At 43.7% G+C, this 27,268-nt stretch overlaps 1 protein-coding gene across 5 annotated transcripts in view; it reads right to left on the bottom strand.

Moving 5' to 3' along the window:
• PLCB1 (phospholipase C beta 1) overlaps positions 1 to 27,268 on the bottom strand; it is a 332,913-nt gene that overhangs the window by 78,753 nt on the left and 226,892 nt on the right. For all 5 annotated transcript variants that reach the window (XR_010359722.1, XM_064415692.1, XM_064415693.1 and 2 more), the window contains exons 10-16: positions 24,060 to 24,206; positions 17,538 to 17,695; positions 14,225 to 14,307; positions 8,519 to 8,603; positions 7,865 to 8,042; positions 2,344 to 2,414; positions 1,614 to 1,710 (exon numbers count right to left, since the gene is read on the bottom strand). Coding sequence is in view for 4 of the 5 variants with exons in the window: in XM_064415692.1 (XP_064271762.1) it covers positions 1,614 to 1,710; positions 2,344 to 2,414; positions 7,865 to 8,042; positions 8,519 to 8,603; positions 14,225 to 14,307; positions 17,538 to 17,695; positions 24,060 to 24,206 (819 nt within the window). In the remaining variant the exon portion in view is untranslated. The remainder of the gene's footprint in view (positions 1 to 1,613; positions 1,711 to 2,343; positions 2,415 to 7,864; positions 8,043 to 8,518; positions 8,604 to 14,224; positions 14,308 to 17,537; positions 17,696 to 24,059; positions 24,207 to 27,268) is intronic.

Raw genomic sequence — 27,268 nt, 5'->3', positions numbered from 1 at the left:
AGGAGGGAACCTTTCTAGTGAGGGCAATCAGGGCCCTGGTACAGATCCACTGCTATTCAATATTTCTGCTTCCAGCTTGGATGCAAGACCAGAAAATGCTCTTTTAAAATGTGTGAATGACAGAGGCAGTGAGGTACTGCTGTCAACTCAGAGGTCTGGATCACAAACCCAAACAAACTCTGCATAAAACATAATGTATTAGCAAAGTGCTGTAACACTGAAACTATAAAACTGTATAAAAGACAAGTATGGATCTCTATAATTAAGAAAGTGAGGTCAAGTGAACAAAAGTAAAATTTTTGGGAAACAGCTGGATAGATAGCCAACTGAAAAGCAATCCTCATTTAATCCCTTCTTCATTCAGCTCCTTTAATGAAGATCCAGCAGTGAGGATCCAGCAGTCCAGGCCAAGACTAAGACCAGAACACCCAAGTTGCTCTTTAGCCAGCCAGCAACATTTACCACCCAGGGCCATATTTATCACATAATGATTCTTTTGACACAAACACCAAAAATTTAATTCCTTAGCAATATGAATTCACTGAAACTCTGTTATTGATCAAAGGTCACATCAGGACTTAGGAGAAAAATCTGGACAGCAGCACATCTTTACAAAAAGCAAAACTCAGAAAGGCAAAGGCATGTGAACAGAAAGAAAAAAAAACAAACCCTACATGAGACAATTCTGTAACAGCTGCATCAACTTGTAGTGCTAGGATTCACATGGCTTCCTTTCCAGAAGGCACATCTCCTTCCCACTGTGCTCTTGTAACTCTCATTAGAGCTGGAGGAGATCACAAACACCCAAAGGGACTCTACTGCAGGGAACAAGCACAGCTCCCTGCGCGCTGCTGGGGCTGCTCGTGTGTGGTATCTGTATAAACACCACATACAAATGAGCACTTGGGAACTTCCTGCGTGTTTGTTATTCATCACAGCAAATGCCACATCTTGTACAGAGACATGGACTTAGGCAGCAATTACCTGTCCTCTGCCAAGGACAGCACAAATCCGGAATAAATTAAAATGCTGTACACTTCTTTAACTAAAAAGCTCCAAAAGCACATTAAAACCTGTCAAAACAAAGTGAAAAAGGGCAGGCAAACAGTGGGAGGGTGTGCATCAAGGAAGGCAGAGATGCCGCAGTGCTTCCTGAGGATGCCGCTGAGTGCATTCCTAGCAGGCATCTTCTGTAAAGGCCAGCAGGGGGTGAAATTATGGCCCTTTCTTTGTAACACACAGAGGCAGAAAGTGAATCTGCACGTGGGGAAGGGCAGACTCTGCTTGCCCTGAATCTTCTATAGAAGTACTAAAGTAAAAGCAGTAGGAATATTTACGATCACCTTTCTCAAACTGCTTCAGTCATGGACAACAAAGACAATGTGAACACACAACTTTCAAAACTGTTTTTGAAATGTCAGCATGTTTACTGTTGATGAAGTTGGATATTTAGACTAAAAGAGGTTTGAAAACACAAATGGATTTATTTGGCTGGATACCAAGGGAACATTTTCTGTTTGTGTTCCTGTACCTAATTGAGAGGAAGCCAAGCAGCATTTCTGCAGAACTCTGCCAAACACTTGCCAGGTAATTTTAAGATGTCTCTTACTTACTTTTTGATACTTCAAATGACTCAAACTTCACAGGCTGAATGTAGTTTACCAGGTTAGACATCTCTTCTGTGGCCATAGCCTCACTTCCAGCAGTACCCTAGGCAAGAGAAGGAAAATGCTGCAGTTGGGTCTGTCCACCAGAGGCCACAAATGCCAAAGTTTTCTATCAGTTGTGGTGTCTTTCACTGCCCCTGGCTAGAGAAGGCAATGCTTCAGGTAGGGAATGCCACGTAGGAAAGAACAAAACAGGCTGGAAGATGTCAGTGTTTACACTGAACTGATGCTCTGTTCAGAATGCCACATAGGAAAGAACAAAACAGGCTGGAAGATGTCAGTGTTTACACTGAACTGATGCTCTGTTCATTCTTTTCTCGTGGCTCCCAGGGAAGGGACTGCACTGCCTCCACCCCTGCCCAGTGCTGAGCACACGCATCAGTGCTCCTGGATAAATCAGAAAGCTCTCCGTTTTTGGGGTCAGATTTTTCATCCAACAATGCTAAACATCACAGGCAGCTGCCTCAAACAGATCTGCTGTGGTGCTATTTGTTCTTAATCTTGAGAAAACAGAGGTGCAAACAAAGCAAAGCCACTTCCAAACCGCCCAACAAGGGAGCTGGGGAGGCTGGTGCTGAGCTGGCCGCTGCCCTGCCTCCCTTTCTCCACTGGATGGCAGCTCCAGTCCTGCTCACAGGCACCAAACCATCCCCAAACCACCTCTCGCAGCCCTTACTTCGTCCATCGACGACTTCTTGCAGTCGTCATCGTAGTCATCATCATCGTCGCTCTCCATCTCTGCCTCCCCTGGAAAGTTTCAAGCAGAAGACAGTGAATGGCTGGGGCAGCAGTGACAATCAGCAGTGACACTTCCAAGAGGGGTGTGCAAGCAGCAGTGCTGGGGGCAGCCTGTGCTGTGCATGTGCTTTTTGTCCCAATCAAACCCAGCACTGCTCCCGAGGGACCCATCCATGCTCAGCAGGATTCCAGGTGTTATTGCCCAACCAAACAGGAGCTCTTCCTTTGCAGCTGCTTGGTGCTCATTCCTTGGCAGTCAGCTCTGAGAGGGGAGCGCAGTGTGCTCAGTGTGTGGGCACAGTTCACAGACTGCTCTGAGATATCCCCAGCTGGGACACAGCCCAGGCTTTGAGGTGTGAGTTCAGCCTCCTGCTGCTCAGGGTCCGTGCAGGACCTCTGGGAGTGCCTCAGCCCCTCTGGGAAGCAGAAATCACCATGAAAATCCACGTGCTTCTGCTGTGCCATGCCACCAAGGGCTGCCTGGCAGACCCCAGGTGTGCTGGCCGTGCCACACCCTGCTCTGTGCTCAGCAGAGCTGGCACGGCCTGGCACAGGAGCCAAAGTGCCAGCGATGCCCTTGGCAGGGCTCTGGAGCAGAGCTGAGCCGTGCCAGCTGAGGGCACTGCAAACCCAGCAATGGCAGCAGCTGCCCAAGGCTCCTCCTGTCCCTGAGAGCTAGGAGCAAACCAAACAAAGCAATCTCCTGCCTGGCTCCTCATTGCAGGGCACTCACCAAACTTCCACGGCAAGGCGAGAATTAATTCATGTTAATTAGCAAAGGCCTCCCCTCGCCTTCAAAATGTTTTGATTGGTTGCATCAGAAATGAAATAATTACGGAATATCAAGTTTATCTTTGCCTTTAGAAACCCTTTCTGTGGGCCTGGCTGTCATAAAGTGTATCCTGTGCATCTTAAGGCTCTGCAAAGGAAGATTTACTTATCCTGCAGGCACCTATCCACACCTGTAAGAGTGGCAGCTCTCCCTGAAGACTTTATTCCACAAACCTCCCAGCTGTCTTCAGCAGTGGCAGCACAAAAATCTTACTGTGCAGCATTCCCAAGTTCTCCAGAGAATGGTAATTCAGTCTCAGCTCCTCCTGCCAGTGTGGGGCCCAGTCCCAAGAGCCCTGAGTCGATGAAGAACTCCTCTCTGCTCCCCCAGGTCTGGCCCAGAGGGTCCCCTCTGAGCACAGGGAGCACACGGGAGTGTGCCTTGCACAACCCGAGGATGACTACCCAGCCTGCACTTCCTTCCAGATGCAGATGTTGAAATGTCAGGCTTTTATTCATCAACACACTTCTTCCTGAACGTTTCATTGAGGAAAATAACATGATTGCTCAACAGGCTCAGGGGATGGCTCAGGGAGCCCCAGCACAATGCAGAGAGCCAGGCAAGCTCTCACAGGATCTGCCCTGACAGTCTCTGCATGGGGAGCTCTCCACTGATTTAACCAGACTGGCAAAAGAACACCAGAAGGGGCAGGTGGGCAGGTTCTGGCCAGCTGCCCCTCTGAGACCAGAGGCACATGATAGCCTGTTCCTGCTGGAAGTGCCCAGAGAGGAAAGTACAAAGTTGGTTCATTTAAAAACATTTAACAACATACTCCCAAGGAGATCAAATCTCAAGTTCTGCATCAGGCAGCAAAAGCAGGACAAGTAACACACAGGAGTGGAATGAAACAGAGAGGTTCAGGAGGTGTGGTACATCTGCACTGCCTTTCCCCCGCAGCACAGCCCTGTGCTCACAGCCAGCCCTCTCTCCCTGGTGCCACAAAGGCACCCTGAGGCTGTCTAAGGGACAATTAGCTGTAACACCATCATTACTGTCTGCATGTAGATGGGACTGCAAGCCCAGGTCAGCACAGGACCTCTTCAGTGCTCCCTGGCACACAAACACAGTGAGAATAGAGTCCTTCTCCAAGGAAGCCAAACAAAAGCCTGCCCGTGGACAGAGGCAGCAGAAGAATAGCAAGAAATGAGAGGATGCTGCTCCCTACCACGAGTTAAAACACAGGTACTGCCAAGCACTCACAGGCAGAAGGGCCCAGGAAAGTCAGAGGGCAGCTTGGAGGATGTTTTCAAGGAGCTGTCCCTGCTGGGTGGGGCAGTGTGGAGGAGATATAAAAGTGCTCCTCGGGAGAAACAACAAGTGGGCAGAGGAGGCTGAACCCCAGCTGAAGAGTAGAGGGCTTCAACCCACTACTACTGACTGGAGAGTGCTCAGGAGAGCTGGGAATCACCAAATCCCTGGGTGGAGGAAGCACTGTGCTGAACACCACCCATTCTCATCATCCTGGCAGATACTGGCAGCCTAATAAAACCAAAGGTTAGACAGTGCTGAAATTCAGAGGAGTCTGGTCATCTCAGACCCTTTCAAACAACGGCCAGGATGAATTATGAATGTGGTTCTTGCTGGGGCAGCTTGTTAACTCTGCAGCCACCAGCATCCTGGGGGGCAATCACCTTTTGGGTTTTTTCCACTGTACATCAGCACTGGATGACTTTTAAAAAGGGAAAAATAAACTTTATTCAGTTTGATAAACCATTTTGCTTTGTAACAACTGGCCTCAGCTGGCATCAGCAGCAGTTACATACACTGAGCCTAAAACCTTTTCTGCAGTTTTCCATTTAGGCATCATGAAAGCATGGAGCCAGTTCTGCCCTCTGTCTCTGTCTCCCACGACTCCTTCCTTGCAGCACCCACTGCTCTGACAAAACCATCATCCTATCAGTGAGAAACAACAATCTGCTTATTTAACAGCATTTAAATACTGCTCCATTAGCAAGCTGTGGCTCCTTTCAGTGTGGGCCTGCTCCTGGTGAAATGCATGTCCCTGCAGAACTGCCACTGCTCCTCCTGCACTGTGACAGAACTTCTGCTCATTGTGCAGCACCAGCCAGGTCTAAGAGGCTTGTTTACCAAAATTGCAGTCTATCTCACAAGGGTTATCTCAGGAATTCTTCTTCTGCTTCGTCAGCTTTGCTCTACCTTTAGAAAAAGTTTTTTCCACTGACATGTACTGAAGTCACTTCCCACATCACTTTCATGGGCATCCTGCAAGGCATCCCACAAAGCTCAGAATTCCTCCTTCAATTATTGCTACTACTTCACCAGCACTACAGTTTTATATGGTCTTATAACACATCAAAATGTGGGTTTACTTGAGTTTAAATCTGACCTCAAGCAGTGTAAGAAACAGCGAATCTTGATATCAACTCCAGTATGAATTTCCACTTTGTTTTGCACTGCTGTGAAAAAACTCATTTAGAATCTCCAGAAGGCCAAATCAGCACAACTTTCTCCTGGAGATCAGCAGCAATTCTGACAGGAGCTATACAACCCAACAGAGTAGTTTGAATAATATGCCCAAGTTGCTAAATGTCAAGATTATATTAAGGTTGGAGTACTGAAACACTTAACGCTGAGAAATATTAAGAGTCAGGCTTCTGATTAATTGCTTTACTCCAGAAAGAAATTGGTGTTGGGTGCAGAGGAGCACAAGGCTTGCAGAGCTCCAGGATGACACATTGCTAATGTGGAGATGTGAGAAGGGTGTCATGGTGACTCTTGGGCTCTGCCGTGTGGAAACTCTTCACTAGCACAATGTTCTTATAAAATGGTGAATAATTTCTTTTTAACTGTCCACAGATAGAAAAACTGGCACCTGGCTTACAGAAATGCTGCATTCTCATACCTGTAAGCTGTAGCTGTAGTCTCTGGAGCTCTGAATACTTAAAAATTCAAAGTACTCTAGGAAAAATTACATTCTGGGTGTTCCTCATCACTCATCCCTAGGGTGTTCTTAAGTTCTGTCAGATTCGTCTGTCCTCAGATAAAATTGGTTTAATGATATTGCACTTCCCACAGGTCTCGTTCAGATCAATTCACTGCTGTTTGTCAGGAGCTCACAGGCAGCCTGGTACCCCCACAGAAACTCACTGAGGATGCTCCATCTAGGATCAAGTACTGAATGACAGGGAGAGGAAAAATATTGACTAATTGCATTCTCAGAAAGAGGCACGAGTCCTAAAGGAGAAGCAGAGGCTGACACAAGGACTACAAGCAATGTGTTTTGGCAGTCACAGGTGACCACAGCAATTCTGCAGTCTCAGTTCCAGCATTTCTCATTTGTAAGCACTCATCTTCATAATCAGAAGCTGTTCCAGAGGTAATACGGGCATAATAGTCACAGTTAATTTGTAAAATTACACACCCTGTTAGGGGATTGACCCTTCTGCCTGGCATCACCATCATCATCTTTGTTCAGAGCCCAGGGCTTTTCCCAGGAGAGCTCCTGGAGAGGCTCCTGAAGGACAGAGCTGGGGCCCTCTGTGCAGCCCAGCCCCAGAAAGCCAAGGCTGTGCTCTGTGCCACTGTCCCCACCCTGTGCTGCTCACAGAAATGGGGAGCTGGGAGTGCAGGGCTCATTTCAAATGCTGGAGAGGAGGCAGCTGGCAGACATACCTACTTTTCTCCTGCTTGGGATTTGTCTAAAGCAAATCAAGAAAATAGTATTAAGTCATCCCTGACACCGGGATGAATCTTCCTTTGAAATACAAGCATACTCCAAAGCATGCCATTTTCATAATTCCTTAAAAACAACAGTTGAAAACTCTTTCTTTGGTGCTAATAGGATAAACAATGTTATCCACAAATGAAGCAGGATTTCTTTCCTGTTAATTCAGCTTGGGACAAACTGCCAGCACGAAAATTTTCAGCTCAGTTAATCAGAGTTCAGAAAAAAACTACAAACAATGGGGAAAAGTTTTTAAATGGCAAATGGCAATGAACTTGTATTTCAGCAGAGCTTTCAATTCACTCTGTAAGTTTTCTACTGCTGGGGCATAAATGTCTGTGCTTGTAAGAACACAAAATTTCAGTCTTGATAGGAGAAGAAATTCCAGTGCAGGGATCAGACACTGGGCTGGGAATCAGGATATAGAGACTTGATTATTCCTGCCTTTTCCATCTCTGGAAGAGAAGAACATCTATAGTACTTTAAACAATTGTCCATGACACGTTCCCAACTAATGCAGGACAAGGTTGAGGAACAGGGATCTCATCCCTTTTTCCTAAACCCTGAGGCACTGCAGACACTCTGCAGCTCCCCTGAGGAACGGGTTCTGTCTGAAAGGGCACCAAATAATGGCAGGCACAGCCCAGAGGCAACAAGGGAAAGAAAACATTTATATTTTCTATTGGGCTTGGGCCCACAGGAAAGGCAGCCAAGGGTGGAGGAGTTGGCAGCTGCCTGTCCTTAATGAGCAGTGCAGAGAAATGTTAGCACACATCAGTGAGCCCTGGGTCGTTCCATGAGAGCTCCTCACAGAGCAGGCTCCAGGACCACTGACACCTCAGCCTTGTTTCCTGCTGAGCAACCCACACTGCTGCACCACTGCAGATGGATGGGATTGCAGCTGCATTTGTGCCTGAGAGGATCAGCAGACCCAAGTCCTACCTGCTCCAGGGGAGGAAGGCTCAAACATACTGGATGTGTCACTGCACGTGTTGGAAGCTTGCTCCGACAGCTTCTTCTTTGCACTCCCGTCTGCTGACTTATGAGACTTCTTCTTATTCTTCACCAGGATTTTGTACATCAAATCCATAGGGCTTGGGAGAGGAACCCCAGCTTCCAGCTTCCAGGAAGAAAGGGGGGAGATTTGTTAGAACAGTGGAAGAAACAGGCTTATGGCAGTTTCTTAGGCACCATGTGGTACAGGACACTCCTGTCACCTCTGTAAGCCCTGTTAAAATGAAATGGATTTTGCACAAGAGGCAATGTCAACATTGAATGAAACAGGGCTACTGAGGGCACTTAAGAAGAAAAATGTTTTATGAAGTGTGTGCAGTAATAACCAAAACAAGCACTAGCTCAGATGTGAGAGTCTACGTTTTAAAATGGCAGCTATGAGGATCAATTGCATTTAAGAGATCACAATTCATCTACCAGAGCAATCTCTGCATCAAAAACGATGCTTAAGTCACCAAGAGCTCACGTTGCTTCACTCCCTCCCTTGGACTGAAAGGCTTTATATGAAGAATGAGGCAGGACTGAGACACTCCAGTAAAATGCCCCAGCCACTGGGATGTGATGAACACCAAGGCACCTTACCGGGTACTTTTCCAACGGATCCATAAGCAGTGCATCTCCAAATATCAATCTGCAGTACTCTGCCATTTTTGCCTGTTGTTTAGGGCTGAGGGGAAGAAAAGAAAGAAAGAAAGAAATGAGCCCTACTAATGCTCCAGAGTGAAAGCAGCAGTAATGGAGTACCTCATGGCTCTAAACTAGATATCATTTCCTGATCCAATAGCTGTGAATTTTTCAGTGAGACTTACATATATCATGCAACTATTTCAATGCCTCTGGTGGAGTTTATCAAAGGGAACATACATGAAGTAAAGGCATAAGTCAATGGACTAACAGTGAAACAACCATAACATGAATTTGCCTCTTTCAGACGATACTTTTATTCAAAATGTAAGTATTTTCCCCCTCATTTTACTTTATACACACGCCTGCCATTTTTCTTGCACTACAGCAGTTCTCACAACATCCTCTATAAGTAAACTGAACCTCAGCAAACTCTACCTGTAGCCAAGTTTCCCAAAGTGCAACCAAAAGATGAAGTAATTCCTGCATGCCAGTGATGGAAGTTTTAGGACTGAAGATAGGTTTTATGGCTCAGAAACATTACTCCAAGCTTCTCAAAATGCAGCTCAGTACCACAGTCACTCTCTAATTTTAGAAAACTGAGGATTTTTGTTACATGTGCCTGTTTAAAATGCGTAGCATCTGAGCTGAGGCATCTTTCAGTTTCCTTTTTTGACACTCTGTTGGGAAGCCTCGATTAAAGGACTGGTTTATATGGCTTAATATAACTTCCTCAGCTCCTGCTAATTAGGATCTGCATATCATGGAAGAGACAGGGATGCTATAAGCCCTTATGTTACCATGGAGCTACTTCTCATGACAAAATAGAGCTGGGTTTAGAGAAAAAAAAAGAGAAAAAATGCTCATTTTTCTCTTGCAAACATGGTGTTCAGCCCTGCCTGTGCCCAGCTGGTCAGTGGTTACCAACTCCCAGGGTCAGTCAGAGCTGACAAAAAGGTTGGGTGGCCAAATGACATTTCAATCAGAAAATGTAATTTCCCTGGGATCAGCATCCTGGCTGCCCCTGGAAGCAGACAGGGGGTGAAGCAGTCATTAGCTCAGTCACTAAAAGACAGAAAATACTGCCAGGAGGCTTTAAATTATTCCCCAAAGCAAGAGCTGCATGCAGTTTAAATCCCGAGAGCATTTCACCAACGCTGCGTTTTGCATGCAGCCAATTCTGCACAAAAAGAAGCTGAAAGGCTCTTTGAGCTGAGGAGGGGGAATCAAGCTGAAGACAAGCAGGGCAGCAGAACAAAGAACCCACACGGGAGGAGGTGGTGGGAGAGCAGATCAGGCTGGGACGTTGTGCTGGGCATTTCCAACCCATTTCCAACCCTCAGCTCCCGAGGCACCGCTCCAGCAGAGTGTGCATGTGCCCAAAATCCAGGGGTCATCAGGGAGCTTTAGCTCAGTCTGCTCCACAGTGTGTCCTTTGAACACATCCATTCTCCCAGAAGCCAGGAAGTTCAAAGGACAACTCCTTGAATCAAAAGAGGGCATTTATTGAAAGTGGAGTCATTAGATGTGACATCATCATCATCATTAAATGGGCACAACTCCAAAAAGAACTCTCCATAGGAATTAAAAAATATAAAAAGTAAGAGTTAAATGTAATAAATTCCTGGTCACCACCACAGCTAGAACAAATCCTTCTGATCTTCTGTGTTTAATTACATGTTTACCTCAAAGAGAGCACAGTGAGAACTTTCATTTTTGCAAACGAGAAAAAAGTAATGCAACATTCTGTTGGTTCAGAGTATAAATTCCAATGTCACTGCATCCCAGAGGCAGAAAGTAGGAAAATTATGTGGAAAGCTAATAGGTTTTAATACCACAAAAACCCCTTCAGGTAGTAAACAAGGCTAAACGAGGAAAATCTTGACATTACAAAATTACTTGTCTTTGTGAACTGGACTATGTGTACAAATATTTGTAAAAGCTCCTAAGGGGGGATACAAAAAAATTTAGGAGTACCAGCATTTAACTGTGTGGTAGATCTTTGTGTTCCCTCCCTCCCTAACATACATATCTATGTATGCCCTGCTGCAAGAGAGAGATCATTAGGAATAGCAGATTACATATCCCTATTTAAGTATTTAAAGAAGCTGGAATACCAGTTTCTTTTGATTTTCCATTCTTTGAAAATGATGAACCAGAGCAACAGAAACACCCAGTTTTCTAAATCAGTATGTTCCCCCAGTTTTGTTATGAAGTCAAAACCCAGGTGTTTCTTGGTCCACATCTCCTGTTACTGGAAACTCTGTCAGCATTCATGCATTGCAGAGAAAACTGATTGTTTGAAAAGAGCTGACTTTATCTGCTTTATGATTTCTACTGTGCAGACACAGACAGGGAGCACACAGACTTGTTACAAGTGCCCCCAAAATGTGCCAGGGCGAGGGGACTTAAAGCAGGAGCATGACACCTGGAGATACAGAAATATAAAGAAAATTAAGAAATGCATTCATTACCATTATTGCATTGCCTGCACTTTGTTTTACTGAGTTTTGTCATGCCTATAATGAAGGTCAACCACAGAGGCTCCATGGCACAACTGCTGCTCCCAATATTACATTTTTATCACTTCTGCAGAGATACTTCCTCTGCATAAGACAAAAGCACAGATGCTTCCCAGAAGAGTCTAAAATAATTCAAAGTGTGGGATGAAAAAGTGATAAAAATCCTGTTAATATCTGAAGCAACAATTCCAGCCAGAAAGCAGCAGTATGAATAACTGTAATTAAATTTAATCTTGGAAGCAATCTTATATGGATACTGCTCAAGGATCACTTAACCTTTTTGCTATGTCATCAGTGCATTTCTAATTATAGAGTGTCTGCTTTCAGGTTTGCAGATTGCTTATCGCCTTGCAAGCCCCATTTCCAGCACCAAGGTCTCCTTGAGGTCTTTTCAACATTTTCAGGGCACTTCTCTGCTTTCTTCACAGAAGCACAGCTTGTTTTAGTGGCCTTTTTCTCAGTGGGCAACTTTTGACTTCACTATTAACGATGGCATACATGATATTTTATGTCATCTAAAAGTTACATGCTTGCCTCTTTTTCTTAGCTTTTTATTGCATATAAACAGGCAAGATAAAAATACACTAATAGTGGAGTTATGGTAAAGGAAATAAAACCCTTCATGTGCTGTGAAGATATTGGAGAGGAGCCCTTCTTGAGACACATCAAAGGAAGGCAAATTAGATGATTTACACAGTGTGCTAAAAAGTGATTTTCCCCCTAGGTGGACAAAAAGTGTCAAAAATATTCCCATGAAGAGAAACCAGAAGAAAGAAAAATTGTGTTTTAAGTCCAGTGCTGATTAACACTGTCATATCTATGGTGATGATGTGAAACTTATTTACCTCTGATAATTGCAGTGTGTTTAAAAGCCATGAACACAGGCTAAAACCATATTTTTGTTTAAGCCAGTGCCAAAATTTCTAGGGGAGCAGAATTTCGCAACTTGAAAAGCAGAAAAAAATATTTGGAAGTAGGAATTGATGAAATGGATTTTCTTGACAGCAATTCTAAAAAAAACATTGGCACTTTTTGTTAACATTTAGAGCAAAGTCCAGCCTTAAGATCTAGGAGCAAAAATTCCAAGTAAATGAAAAGACAAAAGGAGCATTCCATGAAATTAGGTGAACTTTTCTGTGAGTGACATGACTAATTGCAGATTTTTCCAGCAACTAGTGAAGGAATTCAAGGGTAAGTGTAGAAGCTGCTAAAATAACTAGAAATTATTTTCAGGCAAAAATCAGAAACCACACACGCTGAATCTGATCATTTACTGTAGCAGAAAATAACCACGAGCAGGAAAGCTTTCTCAGAAAGAGAAAACATTTGGTCATGGTTTTGCAAACTTGCTTTGCTGAACACCTGTGTCTCAGCAGTGTATGGAAAGGGATATCAGGGAACACAACTCAGGTTAATTCCTCATTCCATGGCTGGAGCTTTCTGGAGAGAAAAATGCCTTCAGTGGGGCAAAGCTGTAAATAACAGCAATGCAGCAGGAACCCTGTCCCCTCTGTCACATTCCTGCAGAGCCACACTGCCTTTAGTTCTGACAACAGCTCATCTCAGAATTCTAAAGACACTTTTGTATATAACTTACATCTGACAGGAGTTTATTTCATAAATCTTTTTACTTCTTCACCTTCCCAAAATAGAACAGATCACCCTGGAACAGCTGAAGATTTCACTCATGATGACTTTAAAGGAAGAAAAATGTAACTCTTGTGGTTAAAATAATGTAGCTGTTGTTTTTCCTCTGCCCCACATTAACAGAGTGAATGTATATTATAATAATTCCAGAAGAATGAGTACAGAATATAATACTTTCAAAAATGATGGTTGACATCTTTCCTGAAGGCCAGAGGCTGCATTTGGAAGCTCTGTGAGTTCAAACCCACAGGAGTAGGTGAGTGCAGGCCCAAAGGGACACAATGTACACCAAAAAGAAATGAGGGGCCATTAGAAAAGGCAATTAAACACAGCATCTGTGTGGGCTTTCAGAGGAGGACAGCAACAACTGAGCAGGATTTAAGGGGCAGCTATTTGAATCACAACCCTGTGGCCTCGAGATGTGTGCAGAGCAAATAATATTTGCCCACAAGAGGTAAATTTATACCCTGAGGTATTCAGGTAGTGGAGCTCAGCCCTCTGATTTTAAATTTTTCTACCTACATAATTTTTGATCAGTACTGCCACATCTGTTCTTTAAAAACATTCTTACATAGCTTCTTCTACCACTTCCTTCCCTTATGACAGAATGGTGCTCCTAAAAAAATGGAAAAGCAGTTAGCCCTCACCTTTCTCCTCTTACAGAAACAAAAGTGCCAACATAATTTCTGATTTGTATTCAAACACAGCTGCCCAAAGAATATTGTTGTTTTACATTGAAAAAAAACCCCAAAAAACAAAAGCAAACCCAAAAATTAATTTCTAAGTCCAAACTGCCCTCAAAGTGTTGGAAGTGCTTTCATAGCAAAAAAAAACCCCAAAAAAATACAAAAGGGGAAAAGGCAATTCAAGTTAAGGCACAAGTTATGTGTCAATGTCACCCCACTTTGAACCTCATGGTCTCTGCATTCAAAACCAAAGGTAATGTTAAAAAAAAATCAGAACTATAAAAATAAAATAGATCACTGGGACAAATTTATCTCATTTATTATTTCTTTTCTTATACAGAAAAATTGTCCTTTTCTAGTAACTGGGGAAAAAAATAAGAAAATGAAATAAACTTATACAAACTGTTATTTTTTTGGGCAGAAATTAACAGTTTCTGGCCATCCTCACCACCTATTTTGCAGCCCTAGAAGTCCCTGGTTCTGGCCTCTGCCTCTAACATGAGAGGCAGACTAAATCCTGAATGTGTTTGTAGCACAGAACAGGTCACAAGCAGGTGAAATAGTGCCTCGTTTTCCTTGGAGCAGTGCTGCATTCCAGCAGGACACGCTGAGTGAAAAGTTAACAAAATCCCTCTCACAGCCAGACTCCCCCTCCCAAACAAAAGGTTCTGATCAGGGAGGTTTTCAAGAACAGGCCCAATTTCACTTTTGGTAAGAGCTGTTGTTTGGGTCACAAGTGCACACACAATTCCATGCCTAGACCTCGTAAAAAATGAAACATCAGCCAAGAGAAATTGGTAATTACTTACGAATCCACATGGTTTTCAAAGGAAAGGAGGATTGGGAAGGGCGATGTCTTAAATGCACATTCAGCAATGGCTTCTATGACTTCCTAAAGAATCAAAACAAACACAGTTACAAATGGAACTCTCGAAAGAAGCAGAGTTTTAGCCTTTGATGGCAGAAAGGACCCAACAAGCTCTGAGATCATTCCCTGAGATCAGACCTTCCTTCCTAAACATCCCAGGAAGCTCTGGATGAGCTCTTGCCACAACCAAATTTTTCAACCTGAACTAAAATCGAATCTCCAAAATGTCTGATGAGTCTCAAACAGCACATTTCTCAAGAAATGACTTATGTCTGCCAAAATCAATAGTTTAAATGTAAAGCTTGGTTTTGGTGGGGAGCTGTTCCATGCCTGCAGCTACAGCTTCCATGTGCTGTAATAAAAATGCTCTGACAAAGGCAGATCTTCCAAACATCATCAGCACAAGCATGTATCCATAAAATCCTTAGTTACTCTGACTCACATTTTAGTTCTCGCTCTTTTTTTTTTTTTTTTTTATGACAGAAATCCCTTTAAGGCAAAAGAAAAGAAAAAAGAAATCTTTACTCAATTAAAACAGTTAGTTCTGTGGTAATTATCAGAGGGCTCAGAAAAGAAAACTTCAGTAAAGTTTCCTGTCAACCCTACAGAAAATGAAACCCTAAATCCAGTAGAAAACTCATTTGATGATGATGATTTTAATGAGGTGCACAATAAATGCACTCATTATTACAAATTATGAAATGTTTCCCTCTTGGAACAAATCTCTCTTCCAGAGGAACACAGAAAACACTGAAGACTTTTCATATGCTGGCAAACTCTGGAGTTTCTAAGAACCCATAAGTCTCTGCCATGCCAAATCATAAGGATGACTAAAACCTAAAAGATGCATTTACGTTAAACGAGCTTTCTCTGGGGATTCCTCCTGTTCATTTTCTGCACTTTTAGAGGCTCAACTGAGAAGCACAACACTAAGAAATACACTTCCTGAAAGAAAAGCTGAGCTTCTGGTACCTTCTTCTGGCCCACTTGTGTTCAACTGCCTTCCTGCTGCAAGGGGGGATGGAACCCTGCACGAGTGGGGAAATAACTGGGGAGTGAAATTAGGATTGAGCTGATGAGGATGAGGAGCTCAGACAGTGGTTCAGCGAAGGCAAAGGCTCCATGATGAGGGAGAGGAGCTGGCAGGAGTGACTCACCTGGGCCAGCTCTCCAGGTGTGAACATGGTTACACACACAGAGATCCCTGCACGTGGCGTGGCATGGCCTGGCCTGGCCTGGCCTGGCATCCACGGCTGCTCCCTGCAGGATCCCAGCCTGGCACAGCTGAGGAAAACTGATGGATTTCTGAGTCACAGAGCGAGGGCAAAACCGAGGGAGCCAGCAGCCCAGGACACAGGATGGGAGGGCCCAGGGCTGCTCCTGTCACTTCAGGAAGGCTGGCTGGGGCTGTGCAAGGAGCAGAGTGAGCAGAACCCCTGAGCCGTGGTCACAGCAGAAGGGGAGCTGATACTCGACTCAGCATTCAAGGCATGAATGCATTCTCTCACTCCTGACACATTATTTCCCTGCCATTTTGCTCCTCCCCAGCCGAGCAGCACACTCGGAGTGTTGAAAAGAAATCGAGATGTTTTTCACATTTTTCTGGGTGGATTAAAAAACGCCTGCCCTGCAATGACCGATGAAATACTCCTGAGGAGGTTTAAAATACCTTCCAATATCTCTCCTGCCAGCACAATGCCAAGGGTTGAACATCTAAATATCCAGGGATAATCCTCGTTCCTGCTAATGATCCTTTTAAAAATCAGATTAACTTTGTTATAAATTCCTGCTCATGACCAAAGCAGTCAAGAGCCATCTTCCCCAATTAAAAGACTTCCAGCAATCAAACCCCATGCCTATAAACATAATTGGCTTCCCATAAACATAACTGGAAAGTTAATAACAAACGTGCAAGAAGGGTGTTTAACGTGTTTCTGTGATTAACTCGATCAGGGAAGAATTAGAGAAAGCAAACTGGAAGAAAAAGGATTGTGCTGGTACAAGTGAAACAGTGTCCTGTCTGTGGCAGACCTGTTTGCTTTTTTCCCTAAAGAAAGGCACTAGAAGACAAAAAACCCACCCAACAACAGGTTTCAGATAGGGGAGAAATGTCTCAAAGCTGTAGCCACATGCAATCCCTGGAACACAACCGAAGTCAGTAATGAACATTGTCCCACATATTCCTGCACACAGCCAAGGCTAGACATGTATTTCCACGGTGAGGTAGTGTCAAAGATGAAGAAGAATTATTTCTTCACACTTCAAAAATGATTTCCTGAGGTATCACTATAAGCTGTGTTGACTACCAATCCTAACACTACAGGCAAACACCTCCATTATGCTGCTCTAACACCTCAGATCAAAACATCTTTAAGAAGAACAAGAAGATAACAATTTAAGGTTATAAGGATATAGTCTCTAAGGATATAGTCTCTACCTTATACTGTAGAAAAGGAAATGGAAGATGAAATTCAATAAGAAAGATGACATGTTTGGGTTTTGAATGGCACAAATATCCCTCCACAGCCTCCAAAGATGCTAATTTTTCTTTTTCACCCTCCAGGGCTTTGGGTCTGGTCCCAAGTATCAGGGATGACATTGCACACACACTTATTAATTTTTTTAAAAAATAATGCCAAGTGTCTGGGTCCTGTGCATGGAGCCTGCCCATCTGGCCATGAGCAGTCTATTCTCTGCTCACAGGAATTTAAAGGCTTGCAAATTGTTGAGATCTAGCTGCTACTTCCTGTCTCAGTTCAGGACTTCTGCCTCCCACTGCCAGTGACCAGGCAGAGAGGAGAAAAGGAGTGCACTGATTGTGCTGGTTACTGCTGACCCAATCCTGTGCCTCCAGCTCTGTCCCCTGGAGCTGTAACCCAGCTGTTTCTCCCAGTGCCTTCAGAGCCCCGTGTGCCTCTGTGCAGAGCCAGCTGTGGTGGCTGTGCCTGGTGCTCCAGCCCTGGCTGTGCCTTCTCTCCCACGAGATTTGCTGCAGGGACGTGCACAGGAGCTTGGACCCGGGCACGGAGCCCAGTGCCAGATGGCACTGCTGTCACACCACATAATCCCTTCTCCTCACCACCAGGAGCCTCTCCCCACGCAAGGTCCCAGTGCTGCAGCTCTTCTCTTCCAGCCACTCTGCAGCTGCTCTGCAATTCCCCCTTGCAGCAGCTTCTTGCCCTCCCACTCCCACCGCGGCAGTGGGGGTTTTTCAGGAGAAGGCCCGTGCCAGCTGAAGAGCTGCCCAGCCCTACCTTGAAGGAGATCTCGGTGGTCATGGTGAAGCCGTGTGTGATGACGGGCTCCTCCTCGGCCGTGCGGCCCTTCCAGCAGTCCAGCTCCACGCAGCGGCAGCCCGACAGCAGCACCTGCCGGTACATCTCCACCGAGGAGTTGCCAGCCAGCTGCCCAGCTGGGCACAGCACAGAAAGGGAAGTCATTCCGGGCCTCAGCAATGGATACAACTGATCTAACCACAGTCACAGCCAACAGCAGCTTTTGCCCTCAGCTGAGAGGGGTAATGCCCAAAGAACACGGGAAGTGTAAGAACGCAACGGAAATCCCTTGGGCACAGTCAGTGTCATGGGCTGGATCCTGCCTCAGTCTAACAGAGAAATAACCCAGCTAAGCCAGCTCAAAAGCTTCTGATGGGCAGCACCAAATACATGAAATAAAACAATAATGATAATAACCACAACTTAGCTCTATGAGATTTTGTTATCCTTGACCAGCGAGACTCAGGAGACCACGACCACGTTTTCTCACATCATGCAACGCAGTTCAGTACGAGATGAAACAAACCCCCTGCAGTCACTAATGGCACCACCATTAGGTCTCAAATCAATATTTAATATGCTAACCACTGCAGTGAGTTGGTCAGTTAAATTTCCTGATGGGATACTGTATGATGTAGGGACAAATTCAATTAAACTGTCCTTTTCCAATAATGAGATAATATAAATCTAAAAATTAATAAGGAAAAACTCATTTTTTCCAAACTTGTGAAGTATTAAAAAAGAAACAAACAAACAAAAAAATTCCAATGCAAGTCAACAAAGAAGTCCAGCTGGATTCAGGGAAGGATATCCAGCCAGGTTGTCCTCATCTGCTGCAACAGGTTTGATTCCAGTTATTCAGATATAAATCTCTTGCAGCAGAGTGGTAACAGTAATGGAAGAATGGCTTTGTGCCTCTTTTAGATGTGAAGAAAATGGATGCAGTTTCCTGCTTTCTAGCAGACTTGCTGAGAAGATCTTCCTGGATTTCTTGAAGGAAATTAATTTTCTTTTTAAGGAGGCAGTGAGTTCACTTACAGCAAAGATTCTTTGCTGACTGGGGACATATAAATACTTCATCTAGACTGGCATATACTATAATGCAGATGAATCCTCATTTTATTGTCTCTGTGATTCTGTGTTGAGGTTTTATGCTGGGAAATACACATTTTGGGATTTGCTTCACAAAACAGCTTTGTCTGCTTTTGCTCTTTTTACCTTTTACTAAAAACTGTGTAAGAGAAGCCTTTGTCTGAAAATCCCTGTTTACAGTTTCTGCCTGATGGATGAGGTGGAGCAATCATAAATACTCCACAAGGTATTAACATTACTCCTGTTGAAATCCATCAGAATTCTCAGTTCCTGCTGGAACCAGTGAGAAATATCTGTTAATAACAGAGGAAATTGGGCAGGGCTGGCAGCTCTGAAAATCCAAATGGAGTCAGCAAGTGCCAACGTGTCTCTTCTTTTCTTTTGGAATTTAGCTTTTTCCCGTTTCACCTTTGATTATGGCAGATTATCTTTCCTCACACAAAAACCTTTCTGGTGCAATTCCAATGTCTGGGTTAAGTAGTGGTTCTTTTTCTTTGCAGGATGCAAACAAGCATAAGCATGGATCAGGGAATAACAACTCACATTTCCATGTACTTATCCCTAAGCATCTGCTGATGAAACCTTGGCTCTCATAGGGACCCACCAAACTCTACTGCCTAAAAAACCCCACTTTCACTTAGAAAACTGCTCTAATGTTGTCTTTCTTTTCCCTCAGAGCACGCAGAGTTTGGATTAACAAGCTCTGCTTCCCAAGAGACTCCTGTGGTTATCAGTGCTAAGTGTTTTGGGCCCTGAGATCCTTCACCTTGCAAAGTGCTTAAGGAAATCATGACATGCATCACTTGCCACATGACACTTCCCACACCTTATTAATAAGGCTCAGACATTTTGGAAGGATTCCTGAAAAGGATAAGAGGATATTCAACCTCCAAACCATACAACCTTCAGAAGGACCCCCAGGCAGAGTGTAAAATCTTAGCACATATTTTAATAGTCCCAACAGCTCGTTTTTCTGAAATACAGAATATGAGAAATGTTCTCCCAAATGTGGGGGTTTTGTATACATTATTTAGAAATGTCTATTGTGTGAGTCCCTGTTTGCATTTAGTTTAAAATGCCCCTTTTGCATTCTAAAATGTGATAACACAGACACTAAAGGGAACACTTCCAGTATATTGTGAAAAGCCTGAATACAGATCAATTTTTCAATACTGGAAATTGAAAGCATTATGTATTCCCTTCTACAATACAAGCAGTGTCTACAGTAATACCATGCATAACATTTGCATCCCATCACCCTATGTGGGCTAAGGAGAAATGGATTTTGACAAAAAAATTCACTTTTCTGAAAAATGTAATTGGCCAAACAATATCTGACAGGACAGGATGCAAAATGAGCTGGTGCAGACTGATCTGAGCTGGGGATGTGACCCAGGTTTCCCCACACAGAGCACTTCCACACTTCTGTAACTTTAAGCTGCTCATTTCTCATGAGCAGCATTTCCCATCCTTGCTGGGTTCATCCACCACTGTTTCTCCCAGTGAAAGCTGTTTGCAATACATGGAGCTAAAACATGGTTGCTATCTGTTTAAGACATCTTTCCTCCCCAAACTGGGGGATTTTTGGATCTAGCTATTTGGAACCACCCGACTCTTCACTATTCTAGAACCAGAGGCTGCTTCTTCCCTCTCTCCCAACAGTTTCCCCCAGCATGAGGTGCCTGCATCCTCCCTTTGCCGGGCACAAACACGAGCTGCTGCAGCTCCTCTGTCCAGCAAGTCCTGGAGCAGCCATCAGTGCCCAGGATCACGCACTGGGGGCTGCAGTGTGCAGACTGAGAGCCCCACACTGCTGGGAGCCTGGCTCCTCGCTCCAGCAGCCACACAAGGTGCTGGCACCTGAGATTTTTTAGACACAGCACATTTATCTGAATTTATTTTGCTCCTGAGCTGTTTCACCACACGCAGGACAAGCGGATCAGAGCTCACACTGTGACACTGCTCCTGCCAGGATCAGGCTCAGCCTGCCTGCTGCTGTGAACACCTCCCATGGACCAAAGCAGGGCTGTGGTGTGGCCAGCAGCAGGAGGGTGTCCCCAGCTTGTCACCCCTTCCCTGTGCTGCTGTCAGCCTGGGAGCTGCTCGGGAGGTGAGGAAGGTCTCGGGGAAGGGCTGAATGCAGGCAATAAGGAGCAGCAGTGGGACTGAGGAGCACTGAGAGCAGAAGGGCTGCAGGATGGTGGATGAGAGGGCACAGGCAGCAACAGAGAAGAGAGCTGCCCCTGCTGAGCCATTTTCTAGGAACAACTGAAATACCAGAGAGTAGCAGGGCAGCAGAGGCTGAGGGTGGGTGGGATGGTCCCACACTGGCTACAAGTGCTCAGCTGCTATCTCAGCAACCTGCTGCTGAGATTATTGCTCCTTTTAGCCAAAACATGTGCTAAAGGTGTGTGATTTTAGTATTCTGCATTTCCCAGAGACAACAGCAAGTTGCCCAGCCCTCAAAACATGCAAGGCTGAGTGTGACATGTCATCGTTTGTCTCTGACTTTGGGTGCTGCTGAAAGAAATGTGCAAAATCACTCCCCACTGTGCCCACAGCAGAAACCTGAGGTGAGACTCCAGGAAAAAGCAGGGTTGCACTTTAGGGGTTCAAAGGAATAAAGAAATAAATATGATAGCAGTGAGAAAAAAAGATGAGACAGTAAAAAAAGTTCCTCAAAGATGACATTTCTTTACGTTAGCCTAGGTTCACTGCAAATCACTTCTTTCTTCATGGGCTTTTACCTTTGTTCTAAAAAATTACATTTCCCTAAGAAAAAAGAAAGCAGTAACACTTCTAAATAAATAATCAGGACTTGATGTACTGCCAAGGGTTTCTACTAAAGGCTAGGAAAATGATCAGCATAATTAAAAATAAATTCAGAGTGTGCACATGGTGCTTTTTATGTTATAATGTTGTTTCTTTGTGCATGCTTTTTCTGGGTTAAAAAAACTAACAAAGGGAGAGATAATTGGTAGGGCATTAAGCTCAGTAATCATAAAGTAATGCCAGGCTGAATGGTTTTCTTATTGTCCTGATAATTATTACATGACTAGTTGCTATTTCATGGCCTCAGTCAGGGCAAAGGTGCTTCCAAGGCTTCCCTTCCAAAGCCATCAGCACTTGAGCAGATCCTTCAAAGTCTTTTGGGAAAAGAAATTGCCTGTCACCGTTAATTTTATTAATTTCATTTCCTTGTTGGAAGAAAGCAAATGGGAATATGATTGCTGTGTCCCATGTAGGTTCAGAGCAAAATCCCAGGCTGTCAGATTTTGCAATGCACAGATAAAAATCAAATCATTAATCCCACTGTCAGCCAGCTGCCACACATTCACTGAACATAATGAACCCACTGCAAGGGAAGGGCTTGTGGTTTGTGCCTGTAAATGTCAAAACATGCACTCTGAAAAGGAATCTGAAAGAGTTTCAAACTTCTCTTGCACCATCCCCTGGGTTCATCCTGATTTACTCCCCCCAGTTTAGTAAGCTAGGAATATTTTGTCAAATTAAGACTGAAGATCATGTTTCCAAATATAGCCTCTGAAGTTCCTTGGAAATGCAGGCAAAGAAACCTGGAGATACAGTCTGAGATGAGTTGCAGACTTTCACATACAAGTCAGAGCAAATTTAGCAAGTGTCAAGGTAAATAATTAAACATGTGAGCTCACTTGTAGTGCAGTTAAAAAACTGGAATAGGTTGGACTAATCATGAATTCCCATCCTTAATTCTTTGGGTTTTGGCTTTTGTACCTCTAAACCTTTGGAACACATCTCTGTCCTGACCAGCCCTGATAAAAATCTGTGGTATGGACCTGGCTATGAATTCCTGCTGGTAGAGAGGAGAGCAGTCTTTTATCTCTTCAGATCAACCTTAAATTGTCTTTAAACCTCCCGTGCTTCTCCCTTTAGCACTGCAGCTTTACTGTTGTCTTCCAGAATATCTGTATAAAGCTGCAGCATTTGCCTTAAGCACCAACTAATCCTCAGTGACAGAGCAAAGTCCACATTGGAGGTAAGAGGTCTGCAAAGCATCATAGTTAAAAATTGCTTTTGCTTTGGCCATGTCTTTGCTCCAACAAAGAGCATAAATTTCTGCATATTGGAATCATAACTTCAAAGTGGCCATACTGATTTTCCTTTCTTCTAATTCAGAGAAAGAAAATTGCTGTCAAAACAAATACTCATGTGACAAGTTCTAGCACAACACACATTTTATAGCTGAGATATAAACCCTTGAAAAATGGTGTCTAATGGAAACAATGACAGTTCATTCACTCTACGAAAGCTGGCAAAGGTGCTGGAGAAAGAGCTGTAACAAACACAGAGCAGATGAAAATAACTCCCCTGAGGTCTGTTTGAAGGGGGCATTACCACTGCCTGGGGGTGTTTATGTTTTGCCATACTGGCATTCTGAAGGAGTTGGTCAGTTGAGGCCAGTCTGTTAATAGCATTAAGAAGCCTACATTATGCATAAATCACATTTTTAGCACTCAGTGCAGCATCACTTTTTAAAATTAAACATAATGCTAAGTCATTAGCAAACATGACAGGACAAAGCAAACTTCAAATCAAACAGGAGAGTCAAGAGATGTGCCCTGTGCACATCTGCTTGCCCCAAACATTTGTTCCTACGTAAACCAAACTAAAATAGTAAATTTACAATTCTTTTCTCACGAGTTAGCAGAACCTTGGACTAGAAAACGAATGCCAAAATTCAAATTCCTAAACTGCCTTAGCTTTTTCTGAGTCTTAAAGCATTGTTGACTTTGCTGTGCAAACAATACAGCTCAGACTGTAACTCTAATTAACGGCAGCTTCTGGGTGCTCAGCCTTTTTAAAAACATGACAGCACCTAAAAGCTTCAGCTCAGATGTTAGATATTGTCAGGGAACAGATCTCCCCTCCTTGCATTTATGGGCTGTCAGAAAGTTATGTGCCATGTTGAACCTCTCTAATCTCTGAATCAAAGCAAATTTCATGGAGCAAGCAAGCCGCCAGATTTAATGTTTATGGGCAAATTTATGAGCTACAGAGATGTTTCCCATATTCTGCTTTGCACACTTGTCTTTCTATCTTTGTTGCCATAAAAAGTACAATGTTCATTCTCCTCCCTAAAGACGGGCCTTAATCTGGAATCCCATTTGAGGGAAACTTTCCCGGGACTTCACTGGGTTTCTGATCAGGCCTTATCTGAACAAAGCAACTGCTGCTCACCTGTTAATTAAAGTATATTTCATGCACTTGTGTTGCAGCTGCAACAAAATCAAGTGCCACCCTTGCTTCCCTGAAGAATGAACTCCATCATCTGTTTAGCGCTGCTGATTTTAGTGTATTTTATGTTACCACTGAAAACACACTCGGAATTTTTGCAAGGTAAGGCATTAGATGTGTCCAGCAGTGCTGTACCTGTGAGGTAGGTGTTGTGTGAGGAGTTGATGAAATAGTGTGACAGTGGTTGAGACATGTCCTCGTTCAAATCCAGTTTCTCAGGTGGAACGACGCCGTTCTCTTCTCCGCTCAGATACCGCATAAATCCATCCACGGATATCTGTCCTGAGAGAAACACAGAGCAGGAAAGCACCAATCAGTGTCACCTACAGACTCTGGACATGCAGATAAATTCAATATACACTCACACAGGCACGTGAAAGACCCCAAGCCATCAGCCTGGCTCTCACCTAGCTACCCACATATTCTTGTGTTGCTCCTACCTCATTTTCAGCCACACAAGCTGCTGTAACACACATCCCTTTAGCTGTAACAAAGGTAAATCACTTCATAATCAGCATCTACAGAATTCAGTGCATGGGGGAATCAGAGTTACAGTGAAAATAGGTCTAAGCCCACCAAGGAAAGGGGCATTTTGGGGATAAAACCAAGCAGGCTTTCAGAGGACACCAAGAAACCAGCTACAGACACAGTGACTCTGGCTCTTTGGAGTTTGGGTCAGTGTGGGTATCAGCTGCCTTTCAAGTGGGACTAAGCTTTGCTTTGTAATTTTTATATTTGTCTTCTAATTGATATCTCTCTGGAGTGCCAGCATACATGAGCATTTCATATGCTGCTGTCAAATTAGAAAGCTGAGTCCTGTCCTCAGCTCAAATATCCCCATTCACCTCAGTGGAGCTGTTTCTTCTACCTCAGGAGGACTTTGGCTGTCATAAAGGCTGTCACCTTCTGCATAAAGGTGACTTTAGGGTGTCAATTTGTACATTTAGACTAAAAGGAAATCCAGTAATCTAGAATTGAAGATTTTTGATGAATTGAACAAACTTGAGACATTTTTCTTTGCCTGGTATTTTTTTCTATTTTTTCTAAATTTCATCTGTTTACTCAACCACATATCTTCAGTTATTTCAGTGCCTGCCTACAGTAAAACAGGTCTTCTGTACCTCTCAACTACATGTTTGGTGACTCCCAACCATGAGAATTTCTTACCTCTTGTGCCCAACCCAAAATATTGTGCACAGTCTCTTAAAGCAAAATCTCATTTGCCTGTTGATAGCATTAAAAATTTGAAGACTTCAGTTCTACTCCTGACTTGACTACTCTCTTCCTTTCAGGACCAAGCCCTTTTTATACTAAAATATGTAAACTTACACATACTTTTCTAGAATGCTAAAAAGGAGCTGACAAACCTTTTTTTTTTTTTTAGCATGTAACAACATGATGCAAATACTGCATGTAAAGCATGTACTTGAAATCTGTGCTGGGACCTGATTTGGCTCTTACTCAGAGAGGAAAAGATAAACCATGTGTAAACACGTGGATTAAGTGCACATCCTCATTTTCATAACAACCCAGGACTGGCAGCATTAAATGAACCTACTCATAAGACAAGAAATGCAGTGACAATTCAGGGCAAGGCAATTGCCATTCTGTAAGATGGCTGGAAAGAAAAGCATCAAGTGCATCCACCATGGCAAGGCTGTAATCTGAGTGTGATCCTGTCAGGCTCCACAGCTGCTCTGTTACAGGGTAACTAATCCAGAGATGAAGCCCAGGTACATTCCCAGAAAAAAAGGTAAGAAGGTGAAAATCAGGGGGAAAACCCCACCACTGAGATTCTAAAGGTTTAGGAACAACTTTTCCACCACCTCAAACCAGAGAATGCCAACAGTACCAGGTGCTATCATAGAGCTACTTGATCTAAAATCCACCTGAGAGAGCACTCTGCACCAAGGTTACTGGGATACAGCCAGAACGTGCTGTGTATGCATACCAAGGGAAATAAGAGAGGGAAAACCAGTTAAAATGTTATAGACAGGTTGGTTCATGCACGTGCAGTTTTCAAGGCTCTCCAAGTGATCTTCGTGTTCTAATCCTGAGTGCACCTTGTCACCATGATATTTTATGAAAATCCCTTTGCCAGGATTTTTTCTCCTGAGAAGCTGAGAAGCCTCAGAGGAAAAGAAAAACAATAATTATCTGCTGCTGTGGAATGCAACAGTGCATCTTCGATTGGTCCATGTGAGTTGTTTCTACTTAATGACCAACCATGGTCCAGCTGCGTTGGACTCTCTGAGAGTCACTGGTTTTTATTATTCCATTCCATTCCATTCCATTCCATTCCATTCCATTCCATTCCATTCCATTCCATTCCATTCCATTCCAGGTTTCTGATGGATCATTTCTCTCTATTTTTAGTACAGTTTTAGTATAGCATTTTAAGATAATATAATATCATAAAATAATAAATCAGCCTTCTGAAACATGGAGTCAAGATTCCCATCTCTTCCCTCGAACACAACCACAGCACCTGCCAACCAGGGGCCCTGCTTGTCAGCTGGAGATGCTCTCCTGTGCATTGCTACTGACACAAATCACAGGGAGCAGCTCCTGAGCCACACCTGGGTGAGCTCAGGGTCCAGAACATTCCCCATCACAGGGAAACTGCCTTGCAGAAAGGGAAGCAGTTTGTGAGCTCAGTTACAGCCAACACTGCACCAGAGAGTCTGGCTGAGGAATGGAGATGGCAGATGTCAAAGGGCCTTTGTGTCCTGGACAGTAAAGAGCAGATTGTTTGTGACCAATGGCATGATATTCTGAGGCCAACTGCAGAGAGGATGATCCTTGGTGGAAATCATCCAAAAAACAGCCTCAATGAAGTGGTAAGATTTGTTCTCTGTTTCCTTAAACATATTATACCTTTACATTTACACTGGCAAGAAAAAATAATATGTGTTCAGTTGTTTCAACTGTTTTTACAGTTGTCACCTTTTATCTTTGGATATATAGTAGAAAGATTTAATGGTAAGTTTAGGTATAAAAAGTTAGAGAGACAAGAGTCACATAATGCAAAGACAGACACATGACAGATTCACATTTTTTCTTTTTTTTGGCTTTTTGTATTAAAATTATCTTAGCCTTAAAATTTTGATGAAACTTCAAAAAATATCTATTGTGCTTTATATAGTTCAAATTGTAGAGTTAATTGGCTTGTCTTTTTTCTCACCACTGCCATGTTAAACTTGATCTGATGTCTCTTCTTGGGATGGAACCCACAAGTGTGTAACCACAGCAGAAGCCTTGTCAGCAGCTACAGCCCTCAGAGAGATCCTTCTCTCTGCAGGCTTTGGAGCTTGCCAGCACAAGAAATTTATTTTTCTTCCCCT

This window comes from Passer domesticus, chromosome 3, assembly GCF_036417665.1.
Source record: "Passer domesticus isolate bPasDom1 chromosome 3, bPasDom1.hap1, whole genome shotgun sequence".
NCBI lineage: Eukaryota > Metazoa > Chordata > Aves > Passeriformes > Passeridae > Passer > Passer domesticus.
Note: the sequence above shows the minus strand (reverse complement) of the source record. Positions and strands in the feature narration are given on the sequence as shown.